General features: G+C 54.6%; 10 protein-coding genes across 10 annotated transcripts; 7 read left to right on the plus strand and 3 right to left on the minus strand.

Annotated features, from left to right (window-relative positions):
• Positions 1-30: 30 nt before the first annotated feature.
• On the plus strand, positions 31-303 carry PV07_10639 (uncharacterized protein; the record flags this gene model as incomplete). Its single annotated transcript, XM_016397988.1, has 1 exon — positions 31-303. One exon carries the CDS (start codon positions 31-33, stop codon positions 301-303), a length of 273 nt encoding a protein of 90 aa, XP_016245179.1.
• Positions 304-895: 592 nt separating this feature from the next.
• On the minus strand, positions 896-3,294 carry PV07_10640 (uncharacterized protein). The gene is made up of 2 exons (XM_016397989.1): positions 2,790-3,294; positions 896-2,680 (listed from the first exon to the last, which is right to left on the minus strand). The coding sequence occupies exons 1-2, from the start codon at positions 3,201-3,203 to the stop codon at positions 1,187-1,189; spliced, it is 1,908 nt and encodes a 635-aa protein (XP_016245180.1). The 5' UTR covers positions 3,204-3,294; the 3' UTR covers positions 896-1,186.
• Positions 3,295-3,680: 386 nt separating this feature from the next.
• Positions 3,681-4,280, minus strand: PV07_10641 (uncharacterized protein; the record flags this gene model as incomplete). Its single annotated transcript, XM_016397990.1, has 1 exon — positions 3,681-4,280. One exon carries the CDS (start codon positions 4,278-4,280, stop codon positions 3,681-3,683), a length of 600 nt encoding a protein of 199 aa, XP_016245181.1.
• A 505-nt stretch (positions 4,281-4,785) lies between these two features.
• Positions 4,786-6,204, minus strand: PV07_10642 (uncharacterized protein; the record flags this gene model as incomplete). The annotated part of the gene is made up of 1 exon (XM_016397991.1): positions 4,786-6,204. The coding sequence occupies one exon, from the start codon at positions 6,202-6,204 to the stop codon at positions 4,786-4,788; it is 1,419 nt and encodes a 472-aa protein (XP_016245182.1).
• A 1,334-nt stretch (positions 6,205-7,538) lies between these two features.
• On the plus strand, positions 7,539-9,188 carry PV07_10643 (uncharacterized protein). The gene is made up of 2 exons (XM_016397992.1): positions 7,539-8,525; positions 8,584-9,188. The coding sequence occupies exons 1-2, from the start codon at positions 7,755-7,757 to the stop codon at positions 8,989-8,991; spliced, it is 1,179 nt and encodes a 392-aa protein (XP_016245183.1). The 5' UTR covers positions 7,539-7,754; the 3' UTR covers positions 8,992-9,188.
• A 253-nt stretch (positions 9,189-9,441) lies between these two features.
• PV07_10644 (uncharacterized protein) lies at positions 9,442-11,130 on the plus strand. The gene is made up of 4 exons (XM_016397993.1): positions 9,442-9,966; positions 10,029-10,462; positions 10,515-10,729; positions 10,790-11,130. The coding sequence occupies exons 1-4, from the start codon at positions 9,499-9,501 to the stop codon at positions 11,059-11,061; spliced, it is 1,389 nt and encodes a 462-aa protein (XP_016245184.1). The 5' UTR covers positions 9,442-9,498; the 3' UTR covers positions 11,062-11,130.
• A 93-nt stretch (positions 11,131-11,223) lies between these two features.
• Positions 11,224-12,797, plus strand: PV07_10645 (uncharacterized protein). Its single transcript, XM_016397994.1, has 2 exons — positions 11,224-11,643; positions 11,703-12,797. The coding sequence occupies exons 1-2, from the start codon at positions 11,398-11,400 to the stop codon at positions 12,588-12,590; spliced, it is 1,134 nt and encodes a 377-aa protein (XP_016245185.1). The 5' UTR covers positions 11,224-11,397; the 3' UTR covers positions 12,591-12,797.
• A 712-nt stretch (positions 12,798-13,509) lies between these two features.
• PV07_10646 (uncharacterized protein) lies at positions 13,510-15,135 on the plus strand (the record flags this gene model as incomplete). The annotated part of the gene is made up of 1 exon (XM_016397995.1): positions 13,510-15,135. One exon carries the CDS (start codon positions 13,510-13,512, stop codon positions 15,133-15,135), a length of 1,626 nt encoding a protein of 541 aa, XP_016245186.1.
• Positions 15,136-16,033: 898 nt separating this feature from the next.
• PV07_10647 (uncharacterized protein) lies at positions 16,034-16,501 on the plus strand (the record flags this gene model as incomplete). The annotated part of the gene is made up of 1 exon (XM_016397996.1): positions 16,034-16,501. One exon carries the CDS (start codon positions 16,034-16,036, stop codon positions 16,499-16,501), a length of 468 nt encoding a protein of 155 aa, XP_016245187.1.
• A 472-nt stretch (positions 16,502-16,973) lies between these two features.
• On the plus strand, positions 16,974-20,545 carry PV07_10648 (uncharacterized protein; the record flags this gene model as incomplete). The annotated part of the gene is made up of 4 exons (XM_016397997.1): positions 16,974-17,060; positions 17,127-17,344; positions 17,407-17,780; positions 17,850-20,545. 4 exons carry the CDS (start codon positions 16,974-16,976, stop codon positions 20,543-20,545), a joined length of 3,375 nt encoding a protein of 1,124 aa, XP_016245188.1.
• Between the last annotated feature and the right edge of the window lie 560 nt (positions 20,546-21,105).

A 21,105-nucleotide genomic window follows, 5' to 3' on the forward strand; every position in this document is an offset into this window, starting at 1 on the left:
CTGGGCTTCGGATATTACTACAACCCCGCTATGTCTATGGCGTCTTCATATGCCAACTCGCAGCACGTTCAGGGCCACGACTATCGATCTCGCATCGCCTCAGATGTGGCCATCCCGTCGATCGAAGATGTCGGTCACTTTTGTGTCAAGCGAGAAAAGGTCGAATCTGCTCGCCCACCACGGGTGAAGCAGGAAGTGGAGGACGATTTCGAGGGTGAGAACTGGCTGGACGCAGATGAAGATGTCCTTCGCGGTCGACTTCGCAAGCGAGGCCTGAAACTGGATGAGGTCCCGCTGTTTTGAACAGGTTGGGTGAGGATGATGGTTCTTGATGAACGGTGCTATTCCTTTTGGATTTCCTGCCCCAGCTCGGGCATGACCAGGGCTTTGCTTTGCGCGTTGAAAACACCTGCTGTGCTTGCATTGCTCTCCAATGGGAGGGTTTGAATGAGAAGACACAATGATTACGATTTGGCCATGAGCATATATCACGGATGAGATAGACCACTTGGATTTTGCACTTTGAGCTGCATGACGGACTTGCTTGGGCCAGCTGGGTGTGGGAGAGGCGTGGGCGAGGAGCCGTGCAGGGCGTTGTTACGATGACGCCTCCTGGCCTCATGCCTGTGGTTTGCGGCATCACCAGAAATGAATGGGGCGCTGTTAGGAGAGGGTGGACGTATGTATGTATCGAGGTCTGTACTGTGTCCGAGTCGAAGAGCAAGCAGCATAACTCGACTCTCGCAATCAATCGCTCAAATCAATCAGTTACTCAAGAAGTGTACGGACCTCGCATTACTGGAGCTGTAGCTTGGTATATGTATATCGCGGGGGCGTAATTATTAGAGGAGGCGTCGAAGGACTGTGGCACTGTCTATTTTGTTGTCATCACTGTGTTCGTCATTCATGAGTTCTCGTCCTGGCCTCTGAGGGGTGTGTGTCTATCTATCTATACTAACACCAACCATCCATCCCCTCCTTGCTATATATTCTACACGGTACGGGGTGCATTACATCTTCCGTCCCCCGCCTATGACGAATTCTCATCGACTTCTTGGTCTGTACATGTGTATATGTATCAGTTGCATGTATCTAGAGGTGACCATGAGGCTACCTATGCCTCACCAAGAGATTCCTCCCCTATCAAGACCATGCACGCAGCTAACACCTCCTCTCCACCACGGCCTCACGCGACACGCCGCCTCTCCCTCCCACCCGTCTTCTCGCCGCCAAACAGGTCGCGCCAGAACTGCTTGAAGCCGTAGCTCTTGTCCCCGCTCTCGTCGCGGATCGTGCCCTCGTGGCCCGTCCACTCGTCGCCGCCGAGCCGCTCGAGCACGCCGCCTTCCCTCTGGGGGCGCACGACGCGGATCTTGGCTACCGGGGGCCGCGTGCTGCGCTCCCGGATCGCGTCGGCCAGCTGCGGCGCCACGTCCGCGAAGCACCGCCGCAGCTCGCGCTCCAGCGTGAAGTACGGCTTCTGGGCGATCTTGGGCGCCATCAGGTTGTACGAGCGCGTCAGGGCGTTCAGGTTCGCCACCGCCAGCGTGTGGTAGGCCAGTTCGGCCTTCTCCCATGTCGCGTCGCGGAATGGGTGCGGCATCGGGAGGACCTGGCCGGGGGAGGGGGAGGGGGATGACGAGGGAGAGGCGGAGGATGGGGAGGAGGACGGTGATTGGGAAGAGGAAGGGGAGGTGGATGTGGGTATGGGCGCCGGCTCGGATAAAGTAGATATGATGTCTGCAGAAGCTGCTGCTGCTGCTGCTGCTGCTGCTGCTGCTGCTGGGGGCGGCGCATCCGTGCTGGGGCCAGCGATGGGCACATTCTCCGCCGGCTGCTCGCTGACTTCGATCTCAACCTGCTCCTCTCGCGGCTCGGTCGTCTCACCAGACTCCCCGGGCACGCCGGCGGCGATCCTCTCCTCGACACTCACGGTCGTCAAGCTGCCGTCGCTCGCAATGCTGCTCAGATTCTCGACCCGGCGCGCCGGGCGAGGATTCACCCTCTCCTCCGCCAGCGCGTACCCCCGGGCCCGGCGCACCTGGTCGTCGACCGAGCCGCCGCGGCTGGAGATCATGCGGGCGGCGTGGCGGCGCCAGTCGTTGCGCAGGCGGCCGCGGAAGGTGGCGACGGCCTTGACCAGCTCCTGCTGCTTCTCGATCCAGGGCGGCACGATCTCCTGCTTCTGGATGATCTTGTTCATAAAGTACTCGGTCGTGTCCAGGAAGGGCGAGTTGGCATTGTAGTCGCGCTCCACGTTGATGCCCTTGCCGCGGCTGATGTTCTTGAACTGGCCCCGCGCGATCGCGTCCTCGATCCGCTCGTTCGCCAGGCTCGTCAGCCCCGTGATGCTCGTCGGCATCGGCCGCGCCCCGGGAGAGAACCGGTCCTTGAGCTCCCGGCGCCACTTGGCCCGCTCCTGCTCCGTCATGTCGCTCTGCTGGCTGATCGCGTAGATCGACGTCTTGTCCCGTGCCCGCGCCAGCCGGTCCGCCGCCGAGATGTTCTTCTTGGGCGCCGGCCGCAGGTTGATCTTCGGAGGCACCGAGGGCCCCCGCGACGGCGAACGCAGTTTCTTGTGGCTGTCGTCGAGCATGCGGAGCACCGAGTCGTGCGTGGTCTCGGTGCCTCGCCAGGGTTCTGCGCCCGCGATGTCGCGCGTGCCTTTTCCGGCAGCATTCTGTCAACCATATAGATGTATTAGTCCCTTGTTATGGTTCTTCTGCCGCTGCTCTTGCCATGACGGGAGGAATAACAGAGGGGGAGGGGTGGGGGGCTTTTCTTCGTACAGGCATCGTGACTTGGCTCGCGGCCTGCTGATTCTGCGCCGCAAAGCTCGTCTGCGCGATCCTCTCTTCCAACTCCTTCTTCAGCTCTTCCGAGAACCCGGCATCCTGCATCAATCGGCGGTCACTCTTGCTGCCCGTGTCCATGGTCTCCTCCGCCATCTCGGCCAGCCTGCGCGATATGGCCCCCTGTTGCTCTTCGCCATCCTGGGCGTTGGCGCTCTTGGTCGTGTGCGAGACCTCGGCCTTTGGGTCTGCAGGTCCATCATCGTGCCGGATCGCTGTGGTGCTGAAAGGGTGGCGACGGGGACGACGAGGGATCGAGCTGCTACTACCACAGTCGAGTGAGGGACCCCGCAGCCTCTGGGCCCGGAGACAGCGGGCACAGGTCCAGAGCTGGGAGCTGGAGCTGCTCATCTTGGAGGCTGGGAGAGACGCAAAAGTGCACGACAGAATCTAACCAAACAGAAAGGAAAGGCAAGCAAAATGGATGAAAGTACAGTGTGAATTGGATCAGAAATGAGGATTTGGGATGTACATGTCAACGAGACTGCGAGCTCTTTTCTCCGCACATTCCGTCCAATCACGACAGTCATTTGGTGTGAATGCCATTTCTATATCAACGAACTATGTGTGCTCTTTCGCAAGGGCTATGTATTGTACATGCCAGCAGGATATCCCAGGAGAACAGGTTTACCCTGGTTGGCGAGATTCTTCTCCCATCTCCAGGAAACCCACACCTACACAAAACTCTGAGAATCTGTCCTGCTGAGTCCACCTCGAGGTTGACTTGTGGCTGTCTGGGTTTCACTGCGAATCAGCACTCGATTGACGAACAACGAGATCGACGTGGGCAGTGACCGTGTCGTAACTGTCTCCTCCACTTCTACCCTTTTATACTTGTGAAGCGGCATCGGTCAATTCCATGACAACTTCTGGTGTGTGGAGGTAGGGCTTCCTGTTCTCCGATTTCGCCCCATATTCTTCTCTCCCAATGCGTTTCGAGGGAGAAGAAAGGAGGGACTTCACGAACATGTAGACAATAATGCAATGGCACATGCTCGATATGATCCACTCGCACGTGAAAAACAGCCGGAATGGTCTGCTGCGCGCGTGTCCACCGTGACCTTCTTTGCCGCTAAGCATCATCGGGCCCTCCGCCGAGTTGGTGAATGTCAGAGCAGATTGCTGCTCAGAGAAGCGAGGGAAAGCGACGGTGGTACCCTGATCGCTTTCAATACCAATGTCAAGCTGGGAGGCTATGTCGTGCAGGAGACTTCTGGGCTCCACGGATCTGTCTCCCTCTAAATCCTGCGCATCGCGATGGAGATTGAGGTCGGTAAGGGCGTTGTCTGCGAGGGGGACGCCTGATGCACTCCGAGGAGTGTTCAGATGAACAGGAACGATGAGGTACTGTGGATCCGAGTTTTGGTCTGATGGGCGAGGTTGTGCTGATGGAGTAGCACCAAGAAATGTCTGGCGAAGAGGTGCCATGTCTCCAAGTAGGGAAGCGTTGACGAGAACTGCAAGAAGGCTTAAGGGTGAATGCTGTGGACGGCGAATTGTTGATTGTTCGTCCTTGGAGCAATAGTCGAAAATCGTGCAACCACTGCTAGGTTGATGAAGTAGCTCCAAACCACGCAGCGCATTATATGTGCACGCATGTAGATGAGGACCTTACAGAACGGTGTGGCTATTGAACGGAGTCATGCCTGGCGGGCAATGAGTGATCGTCTGGGACAGGCAAGAACCCTAAAACCGTTCCAAAGCAAAGAAGGGACTGTTTTTAACCTTGCCCAGTGCCAGCATCTTGAGCCATGGTTCAGCTGAAGTCCTCCTTCGAAGATGTTGTGGTCAGCCTCGCAAAACCTAGCCAGGACATCTGAATGGGTAATCCATGATCCGCTGTCCATTTCCACTGGAACCTCCACTGATGGTGGCAGATTAGGTCCGTCGAGTGGAGGAGAGTCATCGATGACTGCTGTCTGATAACTGCCTTTCACCAAGACTGGCTGGTCCTTCTACGTTGAAGAATTTGCGCATCGGGTATGTCCAACGCATCCAGTATATCCGGGTTGTTCTTGAACTCTGGGCTGTTGATGAAATCCTGCGCCTTTGACATATTTCTCTCGATGATGATACCGGGCACTTCGCTGTTGTATACTGCGAAGTCGGGAACAGCAGTCGGATCATGTCCTGGGCTGGCCAAGACTTTGGCCAGATACCTCATAAGGGACGTCAGTGCCCGGCGCTTGTTTTCCTCGTCCGAGTCTTTCGTGTTTTCTAAAGTGGTGGAGATAATTGCAGGCATGTAGTACGGCAGAACGGCAGTCTCATAACCATTGCCATCGACATTTAGACCCGCCACAAGCTGATCCTTGTTTTGCTGGTCTAGGGCGTTGAATGCTTTCGAAAATAGCTCAGCTTGCTCTTTGTCTGTAGTCCGGCCCATGGTCAACAAGCGGAGGAGTGCCCGTTCTTCTCGATCGCTAACACTAAGTCTGCGGAATCCCTTGATGGAAAGCATGTTTCCACGTTTTGTGAGGACCTTGTCATACCCTTGACGAGGGTTGGATTTGCCGGCAATAATATCGAGGGACACCTCATGCACAGTTTTGAAAGCTTGGAAGACGGGTTCGCTAAAGCTCTTGGAGCCACGAGGGTCAAGGTGACCTAGAGCGCCGGCGACGTCAAGGATTTGCTCCATGAACTTGAGTTCGAATGCATGTTCATGACCTCGCATGGCCAGCAATCCTTCTAGATTAACAGGCACACTTTCGGCCTGAGCCAGTTGCCCTGCATTCAGCTCCGATCCTAGCTCCAGACCCAGCATAACCTCCTCTCGTTTCTCATTTGTGAGATAGTTTAAAGCGGTGATCATCCCAGCGTTGGCTGCTGCTAACAGTACGGAATCGTGATTCCGATCCCCCAAGCGCTCGCCGGTTCCAAAGAAGAAATCTTCTTCCAAGTTGGTGTCTTTTCCCAAATCATTGATGATCATTGACACCACCAGCGCAAAAAGGTCATCTGGGCCCTCTATTCCTCTCTCGAAGAGGTCGCGCAGCCACTCGAATGATTCCTCTGTCAAGCGTGACTCGGGGGCTTGGGGTCGAGTGAAGCGTTCATAGTCACGATTGTGGATCCAGCGAAGGGCAAGAATTCCGACAAGCGTTCGGTTGACCTCATCATAATTGACCCCATAGAGGATTTGCGACGGGCTCAACGTATCGTCTTTTCCATTAGCTGTGACGCGTTGCTCCTCGGTGCCCTCGACGGCTCTAACGTTTTTCAGTCGTTCAAGTTCAGGGGAGAAGGCGTCTTTGATTTGGTGAAGGAACGTAGTTTCGTCCAAGGAATAAAAGTTCCCGGTACGGATGGTCTCTTGGAGAGAGCACATCGGCTCAGATTTGGCCGTCATCTGCGTTGTCGCAAAGGTCTTGAAAGATGAAGATCCTTTCTATCGCCACCCGATCTTGCGGTTAATGTCATGATCAAGCGCGACTCGGTCTGCTGACAGGGGCCGCACAATGATGACTCCTACGTAAAGTCAGATCGAGGAGACAGTCACCGCCTTCTTGTGAATAGTGCACGAAGAGGGACGAGGGCCATCGGGATGTGGCTGTGCAGGTGCAATTTCCTCCCCCTTTGGACCCCGATCTAGGGAGCAGCGCAAGCCCCTTGGTGATGGTGATATTGCTCTCTAGAGAGCTTGGAAAAAGTCGAAGTGAAAAAGAAGTCGGGCGAGAGGAGGAGAATGCATTCTCTGAAGAAGAGACCGCTTGAGGCTGAATATCTGCTCTGGCAGAAGCAAGGCGTACTTGGTTGAGTAGTGGGCGAAGCAATCTGGGCTAGAAGAAGGCAATTGGGGGAATCGGCCTGGTGCGCAGTGTCAAGCTGCAATGCGACTGGCCAAACAGCCAGCAATGCCCCACGACGCTGATTGGCCAGATCTACAATGCCGCTTTTAGGGTCTTGGTATGCGGCGACGGTTTGACGAGCTGCGGATGAGACCAGCTGCTGGAAAAGAGTCAGTCACCGTCGTCAATTGACACAAACCCCCAATGCCACGCAGTTTCTGTTGGAACATGCACGACCACCATGTCATCGCGGGCCCAGGCTCGGTGAACTCCTCTACGTTATGCTCACTGGACAAACATCCTTCTGACCCGTCTGTGTCATCTAGCTCCAGATTGCTAGCCTGACCAGCAACACCGGACTGACAAAGGAAGGGGCTTGGAAAAGGCGGTGCTGCAGCTGATTGCCTTTATTTGGCAAGGAAACAAGGAAGCAAGAAAACAGGCCACACAAGTCTAGACAAGATGCATATGCTGTGAATCCATGCAGGTCAGCCTTGCGACACCACCACAAGATGGGACTTTCAGACACAAAAGTTGGAGCATAGCGGCCACCATGTTCCCATACTACCCGGAACCCTTGTGTTCTGATAGCCTCCATTCGGCCCTATGTTATAGGTAAAGTGGCGCCTGAGATGGACGCAGATCCATCCCCATCCCCATCTTTCTCAGTATGGACACCCGCAGAAGGACTGGAGAACATGCCCAGTTGGTGGCCTTCGTGCAAACAATGGTGTTGGAATAAGTTGGAAGAGAACGGCATGTCATATGCATGCGTGCATGAGGTACGGCTCCTGTGACTGGCGCTCTTCAATGGTTTAAAGAAAGATGAATCTTCTCTGCACCACTCCCTGGCACCAGCTCAACCTTTCTTTGCCCTTTTATTGTCGCTGGCGTGCCCTCATTGCGACCCATCGACGGCTGTAGGTGAATCTGCGCTAGATCGATTAAGTCGCACGTTCCCTGTCTGTTTTCATGTCCTCAGTCTTCTGCACGCATCGCCCGCGCCTCCTTTTCCTGTCTCTACTGCTGGTTCGACGTCCCACCTCCATTCCAGCCTGTCCAGCGGAGTCCTTCCCCTTCACCTCGCGACAGCGCGACAGCGCGACAGCGCATGATGACAGGCTCACCCCGGGCTGGTGGTCGACCTCCACCAAATCCCTTCATGCAGAGCCTTCACTCTTCTGCTCGAGTGATGCCTAGCCGCAAAAGACCGAAAACCCTCAACACTAGCATCCCCAGCAACCCTCGGACTTCTGTTCCCGGCCAGGCTTCTCAACCTTTCTCTTCAGACAGACCAGGTGAAAGTGATGATCTCGGAGCCACCGCCGTGCTCTACAACTTGACTTTGATGCCATCAGCACCTCCACCTCGAATTCGCACCGAAGAAAACAGCCCCCCTCCGGAGCTCTCCTCTATTGTTGAGTCTATCGGACGTCCCCGTTCTCCTAGCCAACCACCTCGAACTTCCAACGAAGGAGAGGCTTCCGTAAAGAAAGCTATGCAGGGGGAAAAGGAAGAACAAAAAGAGACCGCCGCCAAGGCAAGAGTCGCTAGTGGGGAAGGAAAGACAAGAGCAAAGCGAAAGAGAGCCAGTTCGGATGGAAGTGATTTTGAAAAGTACATCCAAGGCAAAATCGATCGTGCCAATAACCCTCCCACTTTCATCGGACCTATGAAGTATCCGGGTAAGCCGCTTCCTGCAACACTCGCCGACGCAGGTGAATGGGACAAAATGCTCTGGACGTGGAAACTCAACGGTGTGGCGCATCAGGATGTTGAAAAGGAATGGGAGCGGTTGACGGGAGAAGCGCTGAGTAGGAATAACTTGCTGGTTCGGTTTTGCAGGCTGAAGGAGCAATTTGCCGTGAGCGGAGAACTCGAGGTACGTCCAGCCTTGCTTTCTCACTTCTGTCGTCTCGCTATACTAACATGTTGCCCAGTTCCCAGACTACTGGCTCAAGCGATGGCCCAATGATATGAAATACAAGATCATCTCTGACCGAAAGAAAGAGGAGAAGAGAAATGAGATGAGGTTGATCGACGCCAGGACTAGGGCAATGAAAGCGATCGAACCCCTGTTGTGGGAAGCCGTCCGGAGAATCTACAAAGAGGAGCACGGAGAGAAAGTTTCCTGCCAAATATTGAAGGCACGATGGGAAAAGATCGCAAAGAAAGTCGAGTCGAATGATCCCAAGGTCGCAGATGACCATAAGAAGGCGCAGGGAGAGGCGGAAGACAGACAGATGGTGAACAATGAAGAAGAGGCGTGGGAAAGGCAGGGTGATGTGGATGGTGGCGGTGAATTTGAGATGGCGTATGAAGAGCAGCCAGCTCGCGAGAAGGGGTGAACAACGACGACAGCGTGTTGCCAATGTGACCGTCGAATTGGGCGTGGATGAGGCTGTGATGGACCAGACAAAGATCCAGTAGACTCGAAACGGAGACTGCACCGGCAGTATGGTCAGCACAAGCAGTTGTGTATGTAGAGTGCATGAATACGAAAGAGGAATCTGGCACATCTGCGGAAGATCCTGGACGAAACCGCAACGGACAAGGCAGTGCCACCATCCCATGCCATACCATACCATTCCCTGTTATGCATTAGGAAAGAAGATCTGGGGATCATCGCATCGACGTATCAACTTGGAGTCCGGATTCCACTTCGACTTCCGACTCCCGACTTTCTCCTCGTGGTTACATCGGCGAGGCTCCCGACGGATATGCACATAAACCCAGTCACGGCTCTCCGCATTTTCTCAGACCAAAGGCTTCAGGCTTTCCTTGTTTCCTCTTCTATTCTACGAGTGCCCCTGCTAGATCTGCTCGCAGCCGACACCGCGGCTCAATGGTACACCATGGATGGAAGAACCACCTCTAGCTCACTAACTGCGTCCATTGGGCTCGAACCGCAGGAATCCATTCAACTGCGCACCGCGGACGATGAGTCTGGCGACGAACGCATCGTCGTCCCTACCAATGCACAGCCTGCTATGCGACCGGTCTCTCGGAAACGACAGACAGTCATCCTCTTCTGTGCCTTCTTCGACGTCGTCATCACCATCGGTCTGAATCAAGCCTACGGTGTCTTTCTCAATTATTACCTTTCCGACGGGAGCAGTGCGAAAGATCCGTTTCTTTCGCCGAGCGAAGCTTCCAGCAAGGCAATGCTGGCATTTGTGGGCACTCTGGCCGCTGGTTTGACCTGGGGTGGGAGCATTGTTGTTAACCCGCTCATGGCGAGATCCAAGGATCCAAGGTGGCTGACCGGCGCGGGAGCAGTGCTTATTGGAATGGGTTATGTGCTTGCGAGCTTCTGTCACAAGGTCGGCGCCCCTTTGGCATTCATGCTTCGACTATCCTGACCCTCGCTCATACTCTTGTCTAGGTATGGCAGCTCCTTCTTACACAGGGTCTGATCTACGGCATCGGCACCTCTTTGATGTACTTTCCCATCCTCGCCGTGGCGCCAGAGTACTTTGACGCCCATCGTGGCTCCGCTATGGGCTTTATTCTGTCAGCAGCCGGAGTAGGAGGGCTTGTCTACGCACCTGCAGCCCGCGCACTCCTGGCGAATATGGGGGCCGCCTGGACTTTGCGCATCTTTGGGCTCGTCAATTTCGTCTTGTGCATCCCCATTGTGCTAGGGACGCCACAGTCACGGAGCCTCTCCAAGCGGCCGACGTTGGTGGATATCAGGCTGGCCAAACGGCCCACCTTCATTCTACAAGCGACAGCTGCAATGGCTCAGGCGGCAGGAAATCTGGTCCCGCTGACCTTTCTCCCTGAGTTTAGTACGAGGTTAGGGTATACAGCTGCCTTGTAAGTACCTACACTGCCAAACTGACAGCGGCTCATGAAATATTTGTGCCAGTGGTGCGGGGCTTCTCTCGGTGAACAACGCTGTCAACACGATTAGTCGGATAGCGATGGGCTTCATCGCCGATGTTGCAGGCAGACAAAACACCCTGGTCCTCAGCGTCCTTGGTAGTGCCATAACCGTCGTGGCATTTTGGCTCTCCAGCGCCTATGGGGCTGATATGGGATTGTGGATAACGTTTGTGGTGACCTATGGCCTGTTCGCCGGCGGTACGTTTCCCTCCTTTCACGAGCGAACCAGCATGAAAGTTGCTTATGAGATATTCCCAGGATACAACTCTCTCTTCCCTACCACGGTGATCGAGGTGTTCGGTGCACAGGCATACGCGTCAGTCAACGGTTTCATTTACTTCATCCGCGGTCTAGGGGCCTTTTGGGGCTCGCCAGTGGGTGGTGCATTGGTTGCAGACGGCAAACATCCGCAAGCGTTTATCAACCTCATCTGGTATGATTTTGGACTGCTGATGCTGTCGAGTATCTGTGTGATTGCGGTCCGCGGGTTGGATGCGGCAGAGAAAGGCCAATTCAAGCTGAAGGCTTGATTGATTCTCCCTCTCGCTCGGCGTTCAAAGAAGTGTTACTACTATCATGGAGAGAATCCCGACTCAAGCAGTTCATTCCGATATCGGTGGGCGCAGCCTCGTCCTCGGGCAAGGCTTCCCCGCACTTTGCCGTATTTGGCCGTGAGGAGGCTGTAGCATACAAGTTCTCCACAAGCACCACTCCACAACGTAGACTCGCCTGATACTTGCTTCATTTGGTTGACTGCTGGCTTTCCCCTTGGTCTCTTCTCGCACATGAGTGTACTTCATCTGCAGATCCCTCGAGCAAGCATACCCAATATTAAGTGTCCCTAGCCTTTCGCGCCGACTGTCACGATGAAGAGACTTGTTGGCGGCCTTCCGCGAACTCTTCCAAGACCCTTGTTCCGCAGCTTCAGCACCTCAAGACAATGCCTTGCCGACCACGTCAGAATAGTCGAAGTCGGGCCCAGAGACGGCTTGCAAAATGAGAAGAGCACAATATCCTTGGAAACAAAGCTCGAGCTTATTCGGCGGCTGGCGCAGACCGGCGTTACGCATATGGAGGCGGGCTCTTTTGTGCCTGCGAAATGGGTGCCACAGGTGTGTGACCGCCGGTAATATCCATACAGGAATGAAACAACTGACATAATGTTCACAAGATGGCCTCGACGGCAGAAATACTCGAGTCTGTACTGACTCAACCGCCTCCTGCACCACACGGCATCGCATACAATTACCTCGTGCCGAACATTCGCGGACTCGAGAATCTCCTCAAGATATTCCAAGCCAACGGCGCCCGCAATCCCTCAAGCTATCCTACGCCACCGCCGTCCCCCGGACCTGAACAGTCCCAAGGCCAAAGTTCCTCATCACCGGCTTCCCAGTCCTCGGCCGAAGTTCAGTCGGGGGATTCAACCGAGATTTCGTTGTTTGCCGCAGCAACAGAGACGTTCTCACAGAAAAACACCAACTGCAGCATCGCAGAAAGCTTGGAGCGATCGAAGCCAATCATGGAGCTCGCGAAGCAGCATAACATTCGCGTGCGCGGTTATGTGTCCGTGGCATTGGGTTGTCCATATGAGGGGCCCGACGTCAACCCTCACAAGGTCGCGGAAATCACTGCTACGCTGTTGGAGATGGGCTGCGACGAAGTTTCCGTCGCCGACACTACTGGGATGGGAACCGCGCCTCGGACGCGAAAGCTGCTCCAGACCTTGAAGGAAGCGGGCATTCTGGATGAAGATCTTGCCCTCCATTTCCATGACACATACGGTATGGCGCTTGTGAACACTGTTGTGGGTTTGGAGCACGGTGTTAGGATATTCGACAGTTCTGTCGGAGGACTGGGTGGTTGCCCTTACAGCAAGGGCGCTACGGGCAATGTTGCGACTGAGGATCTGCTGCACCTGGTGCACAGCCTAGGCTGTGAGACCGGGGTCGATATGGTCAAGATGGCGGAAATCGGGCAATGGATTACTGCGCAGCTCGGCAGGCCCAATGATTCAAGGGCCGGGAAGGCCACACTGGCAAGGCTGAAGGAGTCGTAGTGGACTTGGGCATGGTGATATAACTGAAATGTCAACATCCATACTCAGTGTGCCTTGAAGCAGCCATGTATGAGTCGGTGGTGGTGTCGTGGTCCAAAATTGAACACGAGGCACTGACAGCACAGCCTCACTGTCTCTACACGTGGTGATTTCCCCCGCTGTCATCCTTATGCCCCCAAGAACGTCAAATCCGAAGTCCAGGCCAGCTTGACGATAGGGCCCAGAGTCGCGAATACCTAAAATGGGGTAAGTCGGCGCCACTCAGCATTGTAGGCCTAAAGTGCGAGGTGTGTGTCTTCGGCGTCCAGTCCAAAGCACGAATTGATACGATCCCTGCGTCCCGAGTACAATAGGGCCTAATCGCAGTCCCCTTCCGTGGCCAAATCAGGCAGCTATCTGGAGGTGTTCGCGGTTAAATCTCCTCAAGCGACGTAGCGTCGATGGACACCTTTATACTGAGGCCTCCCGCGGTGATTTAGCGCCATCTTCAGTGTGTGTGTGAGTCCTCGTGAATAGCCTATATAAGCTCAGTCGCCACATTGTCTCTCTTTTCAGTTAGTCCTGTTCCTTTGTAGTCTCATCGTTAGCAAGCAAGGCAAAGCACTAGACGGCACCTTACTTGATTAGGTGGCGGGAGGAGACCCCACGGTGACCTCGAGGTAATCACGGAGACTGCCATTGGATCCTAATAATAATACTCGGTCTCGGTCTCGCTCTTTCAGGCTGAACCCCAAGCCAAGCACCGCACGACGCACAGATATCGCTGGATAGTCCTCGCAGTGATACGATGATGACTGATCAGCCTATCGAATAAGACAGCAGGCATCAAAAACACAAGAGAAGTAACAACTTTGTTCATGGGTTGTTCGACAAGACCATCGCCTCGCTTTGAGCTGAGATCAGCCGTTCTTCGCGACTGATGGGGAGGGGAAGACCACCATATCCGCGCAGCGAGGACGAAAGGGTAGCCATTCGACGGGAGAAAGTCAGGTTGAATGTCCAAGCACACAGGGAGCGCCAGAAGTTGAAGAAGCGGCTCGAAGCCCTCAACGCCCCATACCAACCAAGGCTCCGCTGGGTCCAGGAGACGAAATGGCAGTCGAAGAGGGCGACAGACACTCGCGACCAGAACCAGGTCGTGAAATATGCTCCGACACGCTGTGGAAGGTCTCCGGGATCGCACTGCAGTCTCCTCAACCATCCAGGTCCTGAGAAGCAATACACGCTCGCGCTGTTGGCCCTGTTTCGATCACGCTTGTTGCCAGACCGCGTGACGCTCCGACGCCCAGGACCTTCGGAACAGCGGTTGACGACACCTTGTGCCCCCTGGGTTGTGAGAGGGTACGAACTCGCTGCGGTCAAGGAAAATCCTCTCATGATCGGCATGCTTCGTGCGCTGGGGCTCGCCTTACTCGGGGCTGATCACCAGCGCGAGGACATCCAGATGGTGGCACAGCGCACATACCAGACGACTCTGCCAGCAGTCAGTCGACAACTGGGGCTTCTGATGAATGGTTGCAACCGCAGCTCCAGCGACTATCCCACATTAATGTTGTCATGCCATGCGGCGGCCATGTTCGAACTGAATGTCGGCGGGTCGCTCCTCGACCTGAATCGCCACGTCCGTGGCCTCGGCTGCTTGTTGGTCCATCGCTTCCTTGAGTCAAAATCGATGCCGGACGACGTGTACGATCTGTTGGAGGAATACCGGCTTTTCGAGCTCGTGTTTTGCTTCATCAGCCGCCAAAAATCCGTGCTGACCGGAACACCCCTGGCAACAGAAGCTATAAGTACCGACGGGCGAGATCTCGGGAATCAGCACATGAGCCAGATCAGCAGATTGGTCCGCTGCGCCGGCTCTGTTCCTCCGATCATGGTCTACGTCGATAGATTGAAAAGCGGCACCTTGACCGGCGAGCGGGAACTTGCACGCATGAGCAAGTTCTTAAAGACGCTCTCTTGCACCACGACTGGATTGCAGATCTGGTGTGAAGACTTCCTTGCTAATGATGCTCGGTCGGTCGCCGAGTCATCGAACTACACTTCTGGGCACGGCGATCTCGCGTTCCCGAACCTTGAAGTCCTGACGGCTTGGACCTACTACCTTTCGTTCAAAATGCACACTCTCGAGACTTGTATCTCTCTGCTCGAACATGCCACGTTGACCCAATCATCCCTCAGAGAAGTCGAGTACGTTGAGGACAGCACGAAATGCATCCAGTCTAGCGAGACGGACGAAGAGGTCATCCTGTTGCGCTCGGACCTGCTCGAGACGACGAAACTTCTTCTTCGGTCTTTGCCGTATTTCTCAGAAACCAGCCTGGGCTATATCGGGCGCTCATTGGTCGCATTTCCCCTGGAAACGGCGAAACGTACTCTGCTGCATGAATTCGAGAGACGATCGAGCTTGACGTTGGCGGGAAGTGAAGCTGCTTGCGTAGACTCTTCGGATCACACGGTGCAAGACATTATAGAGGGCATCGCCGCCTTGAAGCTAATGGCTACCAGCGCAAAGGCATCAGGATGTGCACTGTTCTCAGACTAGAGCGACCGACACCATGGGCGGATTCGATGGCGGAGGTGCTATCATCAATACACGAAGCGCTCGAATCCCGTCGATCGGATCGTTCTCTACACGTCAAGTCCTGGCGATATACTTTGTCACCATATGTCGCGTTTACAAGCATTGCTTAATCATTCCAGAAATGCTCACAGAAGGTGTACATTTTTTCAGACTAGGTGCCGGCCTGGTGCTGTCGCTGTCTATTGGCAAACTTGTTGGTTAGAGACGACCCGATTGTGATAGATGTGGTGACTTCAGCCCATCATCGCCGCCTCCAATGGAACGGAAGTAACGGTGAAAATCATACTCGTGCATACTCGTGGCCAGCATCAAAGGTGAATTTCACATTCCCACGAGGAGAGACATTATCACTCATCGGGTTCAAAACCCATGGGGACACCGAGCAGTGACAAGTCCGCTCTTGGACAGGTATAAGTTTCACCTCAGACCCTCTGCATGGTTTTGATATTTCCCTGCTCCTCTTCCTAAGATTCGGCTACCCAACCGCACTCAACCATGAATCTCAAGGGCCGCACAATCAACACATCCTATACTTACTTGGTGAACGATGGTATCCTACCTGCTGGTGTCCACCATTGCCAACATGGAGTCGCAACCTGCCTCACAGAGCATTTCTCCAACAGCATGGGTTTCTATAGGACTTTCCGACAATGTCCAGGCGTCCAGGAATTCGCACCACACCTTGGCAATGAGCATGGCCAAGGGCGGGTCGAATTGGAATTGGCAGGGGATGTACGGCTTGTTCTGGACGACGTCGTCTGCAGTCCTCATTTGCCTCGGGTGCCAGTGGCGTACGACAGATTGTTTCTGAGTCTGCACAAGTTCTTGGACAGCGGCTGCACGCTGGAGGTCGATGAGTATGACGCCTGGATCCTACGACCCTAACGGGAACTTGTTGATCTTCGCGTTCAAGTCGCCCTCGGTCCTGGACCCCGAAATGCGCGTCGTGCTTGGTCCATTCGCCCGAGCCGTCCATGGTGTGCGACTCCCTCAGTCACTGCAGAATGCGGTAGTGGGAGAAGGCCCACCAGCCAGAGAGAGACCACCTCGAGAACTACAAGCTGCGATATCAAGGGCAACTGCACGAGACGGAGAGAGAGCAGCGGGGCCGTTGGAGAGACAAGTTGGAAGGCTGACTGCTCCAATGGCGAACAACCCGACCAAGCCATCGTCAGACGCGGGCAACAAGGCAAGTCACAAACCTGGGACGAACTTCTCCCGACCTTCACAAGGCAATGGGTCAGCGAAGCCGAGGGACGCTGCACGCAAGCACTGGGCGAACCTGGCGTATCGAGCATTGCCACCGGCGGGCAAGGATACGAAGTAGCCATATTGCTGGCTGGCTGGGGACGTCTATTGGCTTGGATCAACACGAAGCAGAGGGTTACATATACGGACCGCGAGGGGAGATGATTGATTACATGAGACTGTCTACTGTTGTCTATTGTTGTAGATGCGATGCTCGTCTGACCATCGGCCTCCGTCAGCGTCTCGCGTAAAAAGCTTGTCAAGTCACCAGTGGCGAAGGGCGTTAGTCATCCATCGTTCCATCTTCCGTCCACAACTTCATCTTCATCTTCATTCCTCGCCATCATCAAACCATCATCCGAGGCTGTTGCTGCTTTGTTCCATCTGACAGTGAGACTCGCTCTTTTCATTCCTGTTCTCCGTGTCCATGTAGTTATTTCCCGACTACCTTCCCCACCGTCTTCCTTGCCGGCGTCCTCCACTTTGACCGGTGGTTGGCTCAATTGTGTGTTTCCGATTCTCTATGGCTCTGGCAGCCCGTGCTTCGAACAATGCGGCCATCTGGAAGTAATGGCGTCGGCGGCAGCGGTAGCGAGGATGTCCTGCCATTTGAACGAAATGCTGGGCTCATCATGGCCGTAGGTTGACCAGATCCCCTCTGGGTGGTCAAGGACATTCGGACGGACACTGACTGAAGCGCAAAGACCAATAACGCAACCACAGCCTTCAAAGCCAGCACCGAGCGCCTGTACCTACCGAAGCCGCATTTCCACAAGTTCTTCGCAAAAAAGGTCAAACGTGCTTCCCCGGCGGTCCATCGCGGCTACTGGCTTCGCATGCGCGCCATCAAATGGGTGATTCAGCAATTCCTCGAGAGACCCTCGGACCAGAAGAAAGTCATCATCAACTTCGGCGCTGGATAGTGAGTCAAGATTCCTTGCCGCGACCTTTCACAGGCTAAGAACGGCCCGCCAACTCGTTCAGTGACCCTTTGCCATTCCGATGGTTGTCCCAAGAGGCCGGGCTTTGTTCCGGCGCCAAATTCGTCGACGTCGACTACGACCTAGTGATGGAGACCAAGAGGGACATCATCATGAGCACGCCCGAGCTGAGAGACCTGCTGCATTTCTCTGGCTCATCTTGCGGCGGCAGCGACCCTGCCTTGCTGGTCGACAGCGAAGAATATGCGGCAATCGGCTGCGATATGCGCAACCTCCAGAGATTGGAACGACTACTCAAGAAGTCCGTGGTCAGTCTGGATGAGTGCTCTGTCCTTTGCATCGCCGAGGATTCCATCTCCTTCATGCCCGTGAGCTCTGCCGACACCCTCATCTCTTGGTGTTCGAGACTATCGAAGGGTGAGTTGGCACTCTGATCTCACTCGAAATGACCTCTGTATCGCTTTCCTGACTGCGCATAACCATTAGATGTCGCCTTCTGCCTCCTCGAGCCTTGTAGCCCTGATCAGCCTGACAATCCTTTCACGAGGAGGATGACCGATCACTATACTGGCCTCGGCACGCCCTTGAAATCCATCTTCCAGTATCCAGATGACCGCTCCCAAATCCAGCGCTTCAGCAACGCAGGGTTCGCCCAGATTGATTACCAGTCGTTATGGGAGCTCTGGGCCGATCCTCGCTTTCTCTCTCCGTCACAACGCATGGAGCTGGACCACGTTGAGCCTTTCGATGAGTGGGAAGAATTTGCTCTTTGGGCGAGCCACTATTGCCTGGTCATTGCACAAAATGGCGTTCATCCCGTCCTTCCAGGAAAACTCATGAAGTCTCGCGCCGACTCAGTTTCTAGCGAAGCTTCTGATATCTCGGCGAGGACTTCCTCGCCCTGCAATCCCGACTCTGAGCATTTCGCTTACCGCTACTACGACGACCCGGGCGAACTTTGCCAGCGTCATCACGGATCAGCATATCCCATACCCGACCAAGACGCTGTTGCAATCTTTGGCGGTGCCGGATCAAAGTCGTGCCTTTCGACGAGTGCCGTTTGCCGACCACGCCATCTGAACGAGGAGACACCCATCGTTTTGCCTCCTGAAGTCGGTGCTCGATGCTGTCATGTCATAACCGCACTGAACAATGGAGACAACATTCTGGTCGGTGGCCGACTGTCGCCAACTCAACCTCTAAAGGACTGTTGGTTACAGAAAGGGAATATTTGGTATCGCATCCACGACCTGCCCGAAGGACGGTATCGACATCGGATAGCCCCAGTGACCTTGCCTGACAATGTTTTTGGTGCCATTTGCTTTGGCGGCAAGGTAAGCCCAACCAAAGTGGCCACCGAAGTGCTGCTGTGGGAGCCAAACAAAGGCTGGCGTGAGCTGCGCATTTTCGGTAAGGACCCCAAACCTAGGTTCGGACCAAACTTTGTGTGTCTCGGTTTCAACCATGGCTTGTTGTTTGGTGGCATGCGGCAAGACGGCGTCATATGCCAGGGCTTCTGGCGGTGGCGACTGGTGATACGCGATAATGCCGTGCAAGCACTAAGGTTTCGCCCTTCCCACGGATTGGATACCAGCATTGGGTCATACCAATACTTTGCTCGCTTCGGTGCTTCATATGGCTTTGTACAAGACTACCTCCTGATTATCGGCGGCATAGCCAGATTGGGATGCATACAAAAAACGTACGAGATCTTGTCTCTGACTGGGACATTTTCGACTTGGCATGACGAGAGCAAAGAGCCAAGCTTCCGCGTCGGAGCCGTGGAGGCAATGTGCTCACAAGACTGTCCGCGGCCGTTCCTCATCGGCCATTCCACACTTCGAACGCGGACAGGCATGTATGTTATCCTGGGTGGGGGTGCCGACTGCTTCAACTACGGCGAGTACTTCAACAAAGGTATCTGGGTTCTGTATGAAAAAGAAGCTGGCCTTGCCGCTGACTGGGTCACCGTGCCCAGCAAGGCTTCCAAATATCCTCCAGCGAATTCGGACTCGAGCTTAACTGCGGTTGACAGGCGGCCCGAGGGAGTTCTGATTGCTCCGGCCCCGTTGACCGATCCTGAAGACTTCCACGCCGCAGTGCGTGTCTCGCGACCTCTGCTCATGAGCGGGCTTCCTCTGGGGTCGTGTCGGTTGCATTCAGTCGATTTTCTCAAAACAACACTTCTCCAGAACACCATGAGCGAGGAGATGAGCACTCTCCTGAAAGGTTCGACACATGTGAATCTGTCGCTGAGCCAAATCTTGGAGGCGCTTGGTATGTCGTCAACGACCTTTGGCATTCGCAGTCTAGCTGCCAGACCGGAAGACAGCAGTCCAACATCCCCCCAGAAAACCCACCCTGACATCGGTGATCAGTTTGAGATTCCTGCTCAGCTACGCAGCGTCGGGCCTCTTATGCACTCGCTCCAGTTGGTGATATCAAAGAAGATCTCCACCAAGCTCCAATACAGTGCCATGGCAAGCATCGTGTTCCAACTCCATGGCACCCGGAAATTACTCCTGTTCCCACCCTGCGACCAAAGCAAGCTCGAGTTCCCACCTGGGGCAACTACGAGCCATCTTGATATCTTCTGTGACAAGACACCATTGCAGGAGCACATCTTCTACGCACCGTCTGGGACTAGTCCCCACATCGTCATACAGAAGCCCGGGGACGCCCTTTTCATTCCACCTTTCTGGTCTGTGGCCAGTGTGATATACATCGATGGCATCAACGACAAAGACCGGCGTTGCAATGGCGCCTTCTCGTCTAGTACCTCGAGCGAGAAGCTATCCAGTGCCAGCAGCAACGGCTCAATTTCGGGAAGTGAATCTGTGTCCGATTTCAAAGAAAAACGACGCAGTCAGAGTGACTGGGTCGACGCGACAGTCAATCTCTCTTTCCGTAATCTAAAGCGCCATCTGATTGCTGCCAGTCCCCGCCACGAATCATCGCCTGAGCTGGCAGCCTATGAGGAGGGACGAAGGGACCTCGAGAATGTTGTTAAGAGATTCACTTCAAATGTTTGCCAGCCTGCGCCGGCGCTAAATGGGCAAACTGCTCTTAAAAAATCCGCTGCGAGCTCAAATCTTATGCTTGCGAACATTCCGAAGGACGTCGCGAGAGCTTACCTGCAAAGATTGGGCAAAGAGCTATTAATGCAGGCCGACGAGTTGTGAAGGATACCTGACAGCTTGCCTACTCTACAAGTGGTAGTGCATCGGTCATTCTTGAATCTGTTTTCGGCCTCTTCGAAATACTGGAAAGTCAGAGAATACGATCTGCTGGACCAATTATCACTGGCTCGGTCGGTGCCTTTTGTACCTGAAATGCAGAGAGACGAACGCAAAGTCCTCATAGTCGACCTTCCCCATGATGATGATGATCGGGACCAAAGTCAATCCGCGGTGCAAGAGTCTCCTCCAAGGGCCGACGCTGAGTGCGCTCGAAGCGGCAGACGAGCGCTGTCAGTTCGGTGTTCTACGGTTATGCTGGCGTTTGGCCAGATGACTGGCCGGTTGTAGAATTGGAGACAATTGAGCGCGGTCATCAAGAGGCCAAACGCAGAAAGCAGTGCTGGTCTCGAAGAGTCAGACAGTGTTTGCCAAACGGGCCAGGATTGTCATTGTTACGACTCAGGCTTTTGAAGTATCAGGGCGACCGATCACAACTCTTCACTTGGTGATCATATATCAGTCTGGCTCAAAGGTGGATGCGGACTTTGCACTTGACTCCCTCT

The sequence above is a fragment of the Cladophialophora immunda genome (assembly GCF_000835495.1).
Source record: "Cladophialophora immunda strain CBS 83496 unplaced genomic scaffold supercont1.6, whole genome shotgun sequence".
NCBI classification, from domain to species: domain Eukaryota; kingdom Fungi; phylum Ascomycota; class Eurotiomycetes; order Chaetothyriales; family Herpotrichiellaceae; genus Cladophialophora; species Cladophialophora immunda.

Excerpts from the sequence above, each read along its gene's own strand:
- PV07_10640 (XM_016397989.1), bottom strand. The coding sequence starts at position 3,203 with ATGAGCAGCTCCAGCTCCCAGCTCTGGACCTGTGCCCGCTGTCTCCGG. Across the intron at positions 2,681-2,789 it reads CGAGCCAAGTCACGATGCCT|AATGCTGCCGGAAAAGGCAC; the intron begins GTACGAAGAAAA and ends TATGGTTGACAG.
- PV07_10643 (XM_016397992.1), top strand. The coding sequence starts at position 7,755 with ATGATGACAGGCTCACCCCGGGCTGGTGGTCGACCTCCACCAAATCCC. Across the intron at positions 8,526-8,583 it reads CCGTGAGCGGAGAACTCGAG|TTCCCAGACTACTGGCTCAA; the intron begins GTACGTCCAGCC and ends CATGTTGCCCAG.
- PV07_10644 (XM_016397993.1), top strand. The coding sequence starts at position 9,499 with ATGGATGGAAGAACCACCTCTAGCTCACTAACTGCGTCCATTGGGCTC. Across the intron at positions 10,463-10,514 it reads TTAGGGTATACAGCTGCCTT|TGGTGCGGGGCTTCTCTCGG; the intron begins GTAAGTACCTAC and ends TATTTGTGCCAG. Across the intron at positions 10,730-10,789 it reads CTATGGCCTGTTCGCCGGCG|GATACAACTCTCTCTTCCCT; the intron begins GTACGTTTCCCT and ends AGATATTCCCAG.
- PV07_10645 (XM_016397994.1), top strand. The coding sequence starts at position 11,398 with ATGAAGAGACTTGTTGGCGGCCTTCCGCGAACTCTTCCAAGACCCTTG. Across the intron at positions 11,644-11,702 it reads CTGCGAAATGGGTGCCACAG|ATGGCCTCGACGGCAGAAAT; the intron begins GTGTGTGACCGC and ends AATGTTCACAAG.